This window comes from Megalobrama amblycephala, linkage group LG17, assembly GCF_018812025.1.
Source record: "Megalobrama amblycephala isolate DHTTF-2021 linkage group LG17, ASM1881202v1, whole genome shotgun sequence".
NCBI classification, from domain to species: domain Eukaryota; kingdom Metazoa; phylum Chordata; class Actinopteri; order Cypriniformes; family Xenocyprididae; genus Megalobrama; species Megalobrama amblycephala.
The window spans coordinates 19,988,171-20,002,227 of record NC_063060.1 but is presented as its reverse complement, the minus strand read 5'-3'; the positions used below and the strand labels follow the sequence as shown (position 1 = coordinate 20,002,227).

General features: G+C 37.5%; 2 protein-coding genes across 17 annotated transcripts in view; one reads left to right on the top strand and one right to left on the bottom strand.

Annotated features, from left to right (window-relative positions):
- loxl3a (lysyl oxidase-like 3a) overlaps positions 1-12,720 on the bottom strand; it is a 29,444-nt gene extending 16,724 nt beyond the window's left edge. Inside the window, exons 1-4 of one of the 2 annotated variants that reach the window (XM_048163616.1) lie at positions 12,458-12,720; positions 9,323-9,619; positions 9,011-9,174; positions 6,981-7,198 (exon numbers count right to left, since the gene is read on the bottom strand). In XM_048163616.1, the coding sequence (XP_048019573.1) occupies positions 6,981-7,198; positions 9,011-9,174; positions 9,323-9,617 (677 nt within the window). In that variant the 5' untranslated portion in view covers positions 9,618-9,619; positions 12,458-12,720. The remainder of the gene's footprint in view (positions 1-6,980; positions 7,199-9,010; positions 9,175-9,322; positions 9,620-12,457) is intronic. The other variant, XM_048163614.1, reaches the window with a different exon arrangement.
- The window catches only part of kctd8 (potassium channel tetramerization domain containing 8), a 60,890-nt gene continuing 57,411 nt past the window's right edge, over positions 10,579-14,057 (top strand). For 8 of the 15 annotated variants that reach the window (XR_007180879.1, XR_007180883.1, XR_007180880.1 and 5 more), the window contains exons 1-3: positions 10,579-11,301; positions 11,568-11,606; positions 11,722-11,813. The gene's annotated coding sequence lies outside the window, so the exon portion shown is untranslated. Of the gene's footprint in view, positions 11,396-11,567; positions 11,607-11,721; positions 11,814-14,057 lie in introns of all 15 variants that reach the window. The other 7 variants (XM_048163623.1, XM_048163621.1, XM_048163626.1 and 4 more) reach the window with 5 other exon arrangements.

Genomic DNA, 14,057 nt, shown 5'->3' with positions numbered 1-14,057 from the left:
CAAAGCAATGAAGTCACATTGAACCTTCATTATGGTAACATCAAAAACCTGCCGCCACAAGCTGGGGTGCTATGTCAGGGCTGTAACCACCATAGACATTGAGGGGGACAAGTTCCCCCCAATAATTGGAAATGGCCAAACTGTCCCCCCAAATATTTCATATTTCTTAAAGGTGCCCTAGAACCAGTTTTTACAAGATGTAATATAAGCCTAAGGTGTCCCCTGAATATGTCTGTGAAGTTTCAGCTCAAAATACCCCATAGATTTTTTTTAAATAAATTTTTTTAACTGCCTATTTTGGGGCATCATTAACTATGCACCGATTCAACGCGCGGCCCCTTTAAATCGCGTGCTCCCTGTCTCCCCGAGCTCTTGACTATAATACAATGGATCTTTACAAGATGTTCGTCATGCATACTGCATGCATGCATCGGATCATGTGAGTATAGTATTTATTTGGATGTTTACATTTGATTCTGAATGAGTTTGAGGCTATGCTCCGTGGCTAACGGGCTAAAGCTAACATTATACACTGTTGGAGAGATTTATAAAGAATGAAGTTGTGTTTATGCATTATACAGACTGCAAGTGTTTAAAGGTGCCCTAGAACTTCTTTTTAAAAGATGTAATATAAATCTAAGGTGTCCCCTGAATGTGTCTGTGAAGTTTCAGCTCAAAATACCCCATAGATTTTTTTAAATTCATTTTTTAACTGCCTATTTTGGGGCATCATTAACTATGCACCGATATATAGGTTGCGGACCCTTTAATTCTCGTGCTCCCCCTCCCACGGAGCTCGCGCTTGCCTTGAACAGCATAAACACAGTTTACACAGCTAATATAACCCTCAAAATGGATCTTTACAAGATGTTCGTCATGCATGCTGTATGGGATGCATGCATGCTGACATCGGATCATGTGAGTATAGTATTTATTTGGATGTTTACATTTGATTCTGAATGAGTTTGAGGCTGTGCTCCATGGTTAAAGCTGACATTACACACTGTTGGAGAGATTTATAAAGAATGAAGTTGTGTTTATGCATTATACAGACTGCAAGTGTTTAAAAATGAAAATAGCAATGGCTCTCTTGTCTCCGTGAATACAGTAATAAACGATGGTAACTTTAACCACATTTAACAGTACATTAGCAACATGCTAACGAAACATTTAGAAAGACAATTTGCAAATATCACTAAAAATATCATGTAATCATGGATCATGTCAGTTATTATTGCTCCGTCTGCCATTTTTCGCTATTGTTCTTGCTTGCTTACCTAGTCTGATGATTCAGCTGTGCACAGATCCAGACGTTAATACTGGCTGCCCTTGTCTAATGCCTTGAACATGAGCTGGCATATGCAAATATTGGGGTCATACATATTAATGATCCCGACTGTTACGTAACAGTCGGTGTTATGTTGAGATTCGCCTGTTCTTCGGAGGTCTTTTAAACAAATGAGATTTATATAAGAAGGAGGAAACAATGGAGTTTGAAACTCATTGTATGTCTTTTCCATGTACTGAACTCTTTTTATTTAACTATGCCAATATAAATTCAATATTTAATTCTAGGGCACCTTTAAAAATGAAAATAGCGACGGCTCTTGTCTCCGTGAATACAGTAAGAAACGATGGTAACTTTAACCACATTTAACAGTACATTAGCAACATGCTAACGAAACATTTAGAAAGACAATTCACAAATATCACTAAAAATATCATGATATCATGGATCATGTCAGTTATTATCGCTCCATCTGCCATTTTTCGCTATTGTTCTTGCTTGCTTACCTAGTCTGTTGATTCAGCTGTGCACAGATCCAGACGTTAATACTGGCTGCCCTTGTGTAATGCCTTGAACATGGATTGGCATATGCAAATATTGGGGGCGTACATATTAATGATCCCGACTGTTACGTAACAGTCGGTGTTATGTTGAGATTCGCCTGTTTTCCGGAGGTCTTTTAAACAAATGAGATTTATATAAGAAGGAGGAAACAATGGAGTTTGAAACTCAATGTATGTCTTTTCCATGTACTGAACTCTTGTTATTCAACTATGCCAAGGTAAATTCAATTTTTTATTCTAGGGCACCTTTAATGCTGCTCTCCATTATACAACTCTCTGTTTGTTGTTACGATGACAGTTTAAAAAGTTACATTTTTAGGCTGGTCTGCCTAAGCGGTCTAACAGCGCTTGTCAATGCCAAAATGATGGCCAATCAGATCAAAGAAGGCGGGGCTTACTATTCACTGAAGACGAGAGTGAATTCTAACGTTTTTACAGTGAAAAACTGCTTGCATGCATGGTGAGATAAGTAGCTGTAAAAGAACATTTTTTAATAATGAATTTAAACCATTTTCAATTAATATTTTTATTTTAAAATAAGCTAATCAATAAAAGTGAGTTTGTGCATATGTTGAAAAACCTTGAATATTATGGAAGCTTGTTTCTGCCACTAAATAAAAAAGATAATTGCGACTTTTTCTATGATAATTCTGACTTTTTTCTCACAATTGAGTTTACATCTCGCAATTCTGACTTTATAACATGCAATTGCAAGTTATAAAGTCAGAATTGTGAAATATAAACTCGCAATTATGAGAAAAAAAAATGGACTTTATAAATCGCAATAGACCCTTTTCACATTTCAAGGTTTCTCAGAAGCGGAAGTCATCCTTGTTAGGTAAACTTTTATAGTGGTGAATGAGAGAATTAATTAAATATATTTTTTGCGTTTCCATTTAGCAAAAGAAAAACTCCACACTTGTGTTTTCACAATTTTCAAAAAGAGGAAAAAAATAGAGAGCAATTAAAATTCTGATTGCAACGGCAGTCAGAAGAAAGAAATATGTCACTCCCATAGCTGCTGTATTAGAAACACTCTCACAGCAGCATTAACTAGTTTTTTTTTCGTAGTTTGATGCAAAGGTAATATAATACAATGTATAGTGTTATAAATGTACATACATTTCTTTAAAAATGAAAATATAAAAAACGAGTTTATATCTCACAATTCTGAGAAAAGAAGTCAGAGTTGTGAGATCAAAAGTAACAATTACCTCTTTTAAATTTTTTTGCTCAGTGGCAGAAACAAGTGTCAATAGAATATGATAAGAAACATGGCAAAATGTCTCATCTTCAATTATGAATTACATGAATCACATAAATAATCATTCTAATCCTATATTCTCAATTCAAAGTAGTTCAAGTAGTTTGCATGACATTGATGCTGGCTTGATAATGATATATTACTGTTGGTCGTTTAACATTTCTCTTGTAAAACAGTCAAATATTAAATGTTTTGCTACTTCTTATCTCGCACGCTTTCATTGTTAAAAAATGAAGCATCGCGCTGGAATTCATGTTTGGCTTCTGTGAACATAAAGCTGGCCTTCTTTGATTTAACTGATTTCAATCATTTTGTATGTGTAACTTTTAAAACTTTTTGTTATATTAACAAGAAACAGAGCAGCATCAATATCAAATATTGGGTGGACAATTTGGCAATTTATAATTATTGGGGGGGACTTATCCCCATCAATGGTGGTTATGGCCCTGTTTACAGAACAAACGTGCAGGATCACATCAAATTATCATATCATTTACCTATCGCTATTAAATCAGAACGAATCAAAGAGACAATGAACGCCGCAGCTCAGTATGAAATTCCCAACAGGGCCTCAAAGATCTGTATGGTACATTTTTCACTGGCACAATGATAAAACTTCCACATCCCTCACACAGTTAAAAACATGTTGGCTGGCGGCCCAGTGGCCACATATGGGATTGATTTCACTTTGCATTTGTCATTTCTTCACGTGACATTGCATAGAAACTGCTGTACAGACGGCCAACAGAACAACATCACCCATATGACCTCACAAAACACTGGGGTCTGCAATAATGGATCATTCTCTGACAGCTCATATATCCATCAAGATTTGTGTGTATGCGCTCACATACGCTGCCAGGTTTCATAATAACATATCCTGACTTGCATAAGTGGATTCTTTCAAAAGTCTTTTTGGCCGCAGCATGAGAAGTGTATGATGATCTATAACGATTAATTGGCTGAGGATCATGAAATAGAGACATTTTCCATCTTTTTAAGAGTGTCTGAACCTATTTAATGGTTTATATAAGCTCTTCATCTTGAGTATTTGAGGGAATAAGGGAAACTATCTATGTGGCTTTGCATTAAAAAAAGACAAGAGGATATCCAAATGCATTTGAGAAGATGAACATTCAATCTTTTGAATGTCTATGCTCTGGCTGAAACACAAACACTAAAAATATGTTTCAAATAACATACATAAAAATGCACAATAACTTTCCGTAAGAATCTAAAATAGTCTAGATCACACAGACAAATGATCATTTAGAGAGGAAGGCAGCCAGCCACAAATTAGACAGCCAGCTTCGAGGAATTTGAAACTGACTGTCTTGCTTTTAAAATGCTGTTTTGATCACAAAGTGGATTCAACTGTTGTAAAATACATATTTATTTTGTTTACAGCTATAAAATACCTGAAATTGCCTCAGAAACTACTTGGACAACTACATTATATAACAAAATATCTAGTGGTATTAGTATAATAAAATATAAGTATTCAAATATAGGTGGTATTAAATATAAAGAAAGATAGAATAAGCATACTTTAAAAAAAAAGAAAAGTTTGTTAGGTTTTAAATGATGAGAAAAAAGATGCAACCATTCAAAATGGAGATCTTAAAACAGTAAGTATTGTGCCACTTAATAGATGTCAAATATTAGATGAACATGCTCATTAATGAATGACACGTGTGGTTACCTGTATGAGCTTGAGGTGAACTGACATCATATGTCCACTAAAAATCACCCAAATCAAAGACTTAAATATACAAACAAGGTGCATTCATTTTACTTATAAATGGGAGAAAGTGCAACACGCAATCAGATTCATTGGTGAGATTCATTGTCAGATTTCATTGGTGATTTCAAGTATGAAATTTGATCGTAAGCTTGGTGAACAGCATTGGAGAATTTGATATTTTATATATTTTGTTTTCTAATTCAGTGGCATTCTAAGTGCAGCTTATGTGTCCAAATGCATTTTGCGACCACTGTGTGTAAGATGTCACAGATTCACCTCTGTGTGAAATACCGTCTCAATATGATTTCAGGTAAGTTTATCATTCTATAGACAATTGCTGTTTATTCACTAAAAAACTACATTTTGTACTGATCATATTAAGAACCTTAAAGGTAGGGAAAGCGATTTGTTTAATAAACATGCTTTGTCTTCACACGTCTTCACATCCTGATAGCAATCAATAATAGAAGATAGATGGTCTAAAACATGTGCATATATGTTCTGTGGACGTCCAAGGACCAAATAAATGTTTGTCCAAACATTGCATTCGGTGCCTGTCTACACATGTATTTCCATACCTCCGTGCACCCTGCTCGTGCAGACATCACACGTCTTCAGCGCATTTCGTAAGGTTGTGTAGAGTTGTAGACAGATAGTCACTGAGTGCCACAAACAAACAGCAGCCGCCTTTTGCAGTTCCTCCTGAACCGAAACAATGAGCTTATGCTACGTTCATGCCATGTTGTAACCATAATTATGAGATAGCAACCCGAGAGGTTCTAACCGTAGCTGTTTGTTCTTAGACTCAGATTTATGCGTTTCTATGTCAGCACTATCAACGGCGAAATGAATCTGCAGCAGTCAGGTAGTACAAGTAGAGCTCTGTAAGTTGTTTACGTTCATTATTGTAATGTTATGTGCTTTGAGACATGAGGTAATTTAACGCTATACGTCTCTCATCTCGTGATGCTTTGCAGACTCTGTTGTGTGCGTTTATGTGTTTTGGAGGAGGCGTGGCTTTGGAGAGCGTTCTGAGGATAGGGTGGGATCTTATGTTTGGCTTGTCATTGCTAGCTTCTCTGAAATTGCCTACCCTACCTTTGTTTCACGAGTTTCACGAGTTGGACGTATGACGGAGTATTTCTGTGCCAAAAATACTCTTCCAAATCCTCATAAACTTTGCTGTCTTTTTTTCGAGTATGGGCCTTTGTAACGTCATAAAGGTCGGAATTCCTTGTACAGGCACTTCCCCCGTAAGAGCGCAAGCGCACACATCGACCAGAGTGAGACAGCAAGAGCACACCCATCAACATGCGTTCGGCAATCAACAATGTCACCAAAGAAGCGTGTTTTTGGTTGTGAGGGAAAGATAACCTTGATTCCCAAAGAACCCAGCGTTAAGAGGAGCTGAGAGATTTGTGCTAACGCATTGCATTGATGCTCTCTCGACATTTGTTATTAAAATAACCATAGAAACTGATAGTTGCAATCACTTTTTTATTGGTTAAAATGAATGGAGAATATCTTGTGTTTTTCCGTGGCTGCTCAAGACCCCAGGATCGGCGCTTATGGTCTCCTAAACAAGGCCCAGTGCTATGGTGGATAATGATCAGCAATAATGATCCCGTTTTGTTGGCAATAGGCGCCTAAGTGCATATAATGTAAACAACACGAACGTAGTGAATTCATAAATTCATTATTCATTATTCACTATACACTATATTCATTATAGTGATTTAAAAGGTATCCAGGGATAATGTGATGGTGTATTGTGTGTGTTTAAATACATTTGTTTAGCTGACCATTGATAGCTTGCAGCCGATCTCTACACAAAAGCTGCGCATGCTTGTGACTATCACATGGCACGCCTCCAGGCGCTCGACAGTTTTCGGAAAGACTCGGTACAGCGTATGTATCTTTTATAAATATGATAAAAACTAAAGACTTTTTGGAGATATGAAGGATGCACTACTACTCTATAGGTACTCAAGATTAACACGAGATTGGCAGAAACTGTGTGTGATACCCCCCCTTTAAGTTATCAATTGAACATTTGATAAATGCTGTTTTTTTGGACAACCATACAGTTTGATCCTTGTATCCTTGAAACATGCCCATTACCTGCTTGACTTCTTGGCCGTAGTTTTCTGAGAAGGGAATCCCATCATGCCACACACCACACGAGAGTTCTTGGTGGTCCAGCCAGTGTTGCAGATGTGACCCCATCCTTCTTTAAACTTCACCTCTATCACTCCCTCCGTCACAGGCATACGGCCGGCATGGGCACCTGAGAGCGGACGCAGACGAATCTTCTCCATACGGTTTTCATCCACCTGCATCTAAAACAAATGCAACTCTACATCAGGACAGGTAAATGTGATATAGGATATATACTTCAAGACCAGTTTTATCATGTGTTTTTTCAAGTATGTAGTGAAGAAGATGAGATGAAGTCCAGTACGTCTTTCTGATAGATATAAGCCTTTTTAGTCTAACTAGTCAGCTACAATCTCCAAATTAAATTTCATGCAGTATTCCGTGAGTTTTTATAAAACGAGCCCCTCTGTTCAGCTCATGCTAGACACAAATCATCTCACATGAGGGTTTTGGATCACTGTGCTAAGCGGCCAAACCACACCGTCATTGTGCATTGGCTAGAACACAAACTCTCTCCACCATTTACACAAGCACTTCCAAATGTCTGGCCAGCACAGTCCACAGAGTCTGCTGAGCACCTTGCCATGAGACTATCAACTGAAATCTGAATTTGGAACTTGGGTCTCAATCTCAACCAAAAGCTCAACTGCACGGCAAAGTAGCAGCAAACCACATCTGTACCAGTCGTCTTTCTCGTGCAATGCATTGTGGGAGATTAATTGTGCTGAACTTCTGACCTCTTGGCAGACAGTTTAGTTCTTCTTTTTTTGTATAATAGGAAAAAATATATTAATATTGTTAACAAGTTTACATATAATCTTTGAATTGTACAGGATATAAACATATTTGGCTTGCTTGTCCTTGGTGGAAGGCTTGAGCTCAAGACTTGTTCTGAAACACAAAGTAACACCAAGGACGTCCCTGACTGGGATAGAGAAAACCAGAAGAGAAGATGGAGTTGCAGGAAAACTGTTGCAGTGCTGAGGTAAGCTGTGGCTTATATAGATTTCCTTTGATGCTGATTGTCTGGATTAAATGAACATGTTCCTCCCGAACTTTTGATATAAATTCCATTTAAGGTGAATAAAAAATAACTAACAAATGTGTTCACAAAAGATGCAAGAATGAGAGTTCATGTGGATTATTAGGAAAATGCATACACTACCACATGTGGGGAAATTTTTGTTTGTCCCCATGAGGAAAACAGCTTATAATATATGAAATGACGTTTCAACACCGAACAGGCATTTACGAAACAAACAGTGAGCACATTATAATTACACTGAAAGATCTGTGTTCCTCGGGAAGAATATTCTTCTTGTCAATCTGTGTTTTGGAAAACATTTGTAAATTTGGATGTGAAATCAGTCATTTGCAACATTCCAGTAAAGTCAGACACATCTGATTGTGCGTAGTGAAGCAAAAACAGCAGAGGTTGCCAGAGGTTTGTCTGACACCCACTCGTGTTCTCTGTGTTCCTTCTGCCTTCTGGACAAGAACACAGAGAACCTTGGCATGTATACTGAGCTGCGGCACTTCTGCATGTCCTCAACTCTCCAGCTTTTCGGTCACTAATTCTCCAAGCTCTTGTATCTCTACATCTGTCTCTCTTTCTCTGGTGTGTTTCCAGCACACAGGCAGATCATCAGAGACTAATTTACAACTGAGCAAATACTTTGAGTTGGAGCAGAGTGACTCTGGCTGTGGACTCTCATTATGTGGATGTGGATCAGGGAGAAAGAGAGAGAACATGGGGGAAAGGGGCCTGAGAGAAGAATAAAAATGAAGAAGGAAAAAGTGAAGAGATAAAAGCATTCTGCAAACAAGACCGAAAGTTGCTAGGGTGTTCTGGCTGGTGCAAGGTGGTTGCTTATTGCTCCAGGTCACGAGAACTCATATTAGACTGCTTTGAAATGTAACAGCCACACTGAGCAACTGAGCAATTGAGTTTGCCAGAATCAGTGGAATGACATTTGATGAAAGTGATCTTTTACCTCAATGATGTTGGAATCTGCAAAGCCTGGAAGTCTCTCATCTTTACAGACCACCCCTGCGTCCTCCTGGTGAGTGCAGTCACTGTTCCCCCATCCACGAGATACACATTTCTCGATGCTGTTTTCCGATCCTCCACATATGACATTATCCAGCCAGATTTTACCTGCAGGGACATGGATCTTTACCAGCCAAGTCAGCTTACATGAGATTCAGAAACCGATTTTCATATATGAGAAAATAACTAAACAGCACAAACTCGGCAAACTACAATAAAAATGTCATTTTGTTTATAAGATTCATTTTTAACTCACCATTGCCCACTCCATACTTGGCGCTGTGCGACCAGCTTAGTGCCTCCACGAACCCTAGATGGCGACATAGAACATGAGCGTTGGCCAAGGTGAAGTCATCATCGCAGATAGTTCCCCACTCTCCATTGTAAAACACTTCCACTCTCCCTTCGTTGTGTTTGCGGGGGTATCCAGCCAGACGAAACTTAATTTTTCCATCCTGAGAGGGTGAGGGGGTCTGGCCAAGACAGGAGGGCAGCCAGACGGCCCATAGGACCAAGGCAATCACCGTATCCCACAATCCACCTCTCAGCATGGCTTGAACGTGTGAGAGATGAATAGAATAAAAGAAACCAAAAGAGAGAGTGTTATATATACATTCATTTGCAAGGTTTTAAAATGTGCGTGATTTCCATGAAAAACAGAGCAGGGCTGAAATACTATTAAACACTTTTTGTTAAATTTTTTTTTTTTTAAATATCATCACTGTCAAAATATACCAGGTTGAGAAATCTCCAAATATCACTCAAGTTATAAAGTTATTTTTAAATACTTATAAACAGTGTTGGGTGTAATGCATAAAGTGCATTAATGTAATGCATTACTGTAATTTAATTACTTTTCTTTTCCCTTCCCTTGAAAAAGTAAGGGATTACTTTTAATTTTTCTGTAATTTAATTACAGTTACTTATGTAACTGCATGAAATACAGTATAGACTATAGAACAATATGTAAACAATTTAACATCAAAAATTAATGTCTAATGATAAAATGTTATGTCCTTATTGTAGTCGAACCTTCTCCCTTTAAATACTTTGGTCAGATCAAGAATAATTTATGCAACCTTTAGCCAAAAAAGCGACACGGCTAATGCTAACTGGCGGTATGGGCGGTACGCAGGGAGGAGTTTTGGACCACGACACGATAGGCTGAGAGGGGCCGCACGTGATTAAGTTAGCCGTGCACGTGATAAAGTTAGCCGTTACGCTTTCTCCAATGGTAAGACATACAGACCCTCTTATCTCCCTATAATAATACGATCTCTGGCTCCAGAGCGTGCCTCCGAAACGAGACACAAGAGATACATTTAGGACTGCGTAAGCGCATAGCTTGATCCAGCCTGAAAAATACAAATTTTTTGTCATGATTCGAGCATTTAGAAACAAAATTTATGAAACAGTTGTTGTCAGATTTCATTGGTGATTTCAAATATGAAATTTAATCAAAAGCTTGGCAGCTTTGGAGAATTTGATATTTCCCCATTCAAAGAGATAGGAGCTGCACTTGCATGCCCGAGAGGCGTTTCAAAGATGGCCGCCGAGTGAAATGACTTGTCTTAAAGGGACTTTGGTGTAATTAGTAGCCTACAGTAATCTAATTACACTGTTGAATATGTAATTAGTAGCTACATTCTAAAATTGGGTGGGTTATTTTTTACCCAGACTACTGGGTTCTGCCTGTTGGGTCATTTAGTAACTTGAAATTTAAAACTGGATTGGTCTGTCAACGGTCATTTTGTCCTGAAAGAAAACGTCCCGAGTTCAGTTAAACTTTTATGAAGAGACACGATCGCTTTATATGATTATATGATATTCTCAAGCGAGGTGGCATTGCAAGTTTTTAACTATATAAGAACTATTTTATTAATTAATCAGGCGTTATAGCACTGTTACTTGCTACAATGACATTTTCCTTGACAGTGCCATTGAATCATGATGCCCTTTTGTGAATAAATCATTCTTTTGAGTCGGTTCTTTTTTTAATGAATAGGTAAACACGTTTCGCGAATCAGTTTAAATCATCCACAAGCTGAATCGTTTGACTCGGTGTTTCGGTAAAATAGTAACAAGAACACAGAAAACAAACAGAGCGCTGAATAAACTGGATATTTACCTACTACAATGATATCAAACCAGCAAATACATCGTATCTACCGTCAATGACGAAGAAGAGCATTAATTCAACTCCCTGTGAAGCTTGCGAACGACTCTGTACTACAGGTAACGTTAGCCTGAACAGTTTCCAACTAAAAAAGCCACGATACCACGATATTACCTTGAATTGGACATAAACACGGCAACTGGCAATAATACTGTGTGAAATTGTTCTGTTTTCTATGAAATATGTATTAGACTGTTGTTGACTGTTAATATTTTAATAAAAAACATAACTGACTTTTAGCAAAGTCCCTTTCAGGCAAGTCATTTCACTCGGCGGCCATTTTAGAAACGCCTCTCATACATGTAATTTTGTCTCCTATCCTTAGAGAAAACGTCCTGATGTGATCTTCGTGAATAACTTTAAGGTTTGTATTAACTTGTATATAAAATAATTACTTTACAGGCAAAAATCATCTGTATTTTTTATCCTATTTTAATAAGTTTACAGTTGTTTGCTCCACTAACGTTATCGTTTCCTAGGTTAGCTTCGCTTGCACTGCAGACCGAGCGAGAGAGACGCGACGCGGCCATATTGAAGTATCTCCCGTTAAGCATAAATAAGCATTTATGAGGTAAAATTAGCCCAGCTTTTAGTCAGATTGTCTTTTTAATCAGCTGACATTGGGTTAAATTGTGCAACCCAACCTGCTGGGTTAAAACGTGTAACCGAGCTTGCTGGGTTACTTTAACTTAGCATGTGTTCTTCTGTCCAATATTTCCTCAGTGCTGGGTTGCCACTTGGGTTGGTTGTTTTCATGCTTATAAAATTAAAATGTGCAGTAGTTAACTGTGCATGAATGTCAGTATGCATTTAAAGAGCATACTGTAGTTCAGATGTTTCCAAACTTGGATTTACACAAATTACATCTGACCACAAGTTGGATACACTACTAGCAAATATTTCTCAGTATCTTTGAACATCGTCTTAACTCTAATTATGCTATTACAGAGTAATTTTTAAGATTGCAAAACTCATTCATCAATAGTATTTCATCTTAGTGTGAAGAACATTTGAATAATCTGAAGAATCTTTTTCTATTATAAAGAAACTGTTGTGCAATGGTTCATGGATATTAACATTTATTTGTAGAACAGATTCCAATACCTATATTTTCATTTTTTTATTTTTTATTTTATAGTATACACAAAAGATATTAAACAAATTTAAATTAATGCATTTAAATAAAATAATGTTATTGCTTCCATGCTCACTTACCTAAATCCAGGAGACAGAAACTTGCACAGGTTTTCTGATAAGCCAAGTGGTTGTGGGCTCAGATCAGATCTTATCACAGTTTGATCAGTCAGTGGAAGTTTAGAGCATCAGGGGAAATCACCGGACGCAGTTGCAGTCTGCGGAGAGGGAGAGAGAGTGAGCTTGCGGGATGCAGAGGTTGAGCTGGGACTGCCGAGTATCTGCCCGTTTCACAGGTTTATTAAGAGGAGGCAGGTCTTGTGTAGAGGTCTCTCTCAGAGTCAGTGAATGGAAATGTCGCGTCATGTCCTCTCCAATTCTGGCAGATGTTTTTTTGTTTTAAATCTGGAAAAGCCTCTCTGAGGATGCATGAGTGCAAGCAGCAGGAGGAGGGATGATCAAGCATTTTCTCCACTCTCTCCTTTTAATATTATATTTCATATGCATTTTATGTGCAGTTATTCTTGCATAAACATAACAATTAAAGGCCAACAGCATATTCTAGACTTGAAAATTGGACACCTCACCTGTGCCTGTGTAGTGGTCAACAATCCTCAGCTCAGCTGACAACTAAGAAACAGCACCATCTTTTGGGCACTAGTACATAGTGCCTAGAAGTTGGTGAAAAAAATAAAAATTCTGTCATCATCATTTACTCACCTTCATGTCTTTCCAAACCCGTAAGACTTTCGTTCATCTTCGGAACACAAATGAAGATATTTTTAATAAAATGTATGAGATGACAGCTACGCAACTACCACTTTGATGCTTCAAAAAGCTCATAAAGAGATTGTAAAACTAATACATCTGAATTGAGCAGTTCAGTCTTTTATGGAGAGACACGATCGCTTTATATGATTATATGATATTCTGAATAGCGAGGTGGCGTCGCAAGTTTTCAACTATATAAAAACTATTTTATTGATTAATCAGCAGGCTTTATAGCAATGTTACTTGCTACAATCACATTTTCCTTGACAGTGCCATTGAATCATGATGCCCTTTCATGAATGAATCGCTCTTTTGAGTCGGTTCTTTTCAATGCATAGGTTAACACGTTTCGCGAATCAGTTTAAATCATCCACAAGCTGAATCATTTGACTCAGTGTTTTGTTAAAATAATAACAAGAACACAGACAACAAACAGAGCGCTGAATAAAGTGGATATTTACCTACTATAATCAATTGATATTAAACCAGCAAATACATCCTATCTACTGTCAGTGATGAAGAAGATTGTTAATTCAACTCCCTGTGAAGCTTGCAAACGACTCTGTACTACAGGTAGCCTGAACAGTTTCCAACTAAAAAAGTTGCATATTTCCTTGAATTGGACATAAACACAGCAACTGGCAGTATACTGTGTGAAGATTTTTTGTTTTCTAGGAAATATGTTTTAGACTGTTATTGACTGTTAATATTTTAATATTTATAAAATATTAAATAATATGACTTTCAGGCAAGTCATTTCACTCAGTGGCCATCTATGAAATGCCTCTCATACAAGTCCATAGACATAATAAATACATGGCTAAATCAGTCATGCAAGTTTAGCTACTATGTCTTTGAATAGGGAAACATCAAATTCTCCAAAACTGTTCACCAAATTTACAATTAAATT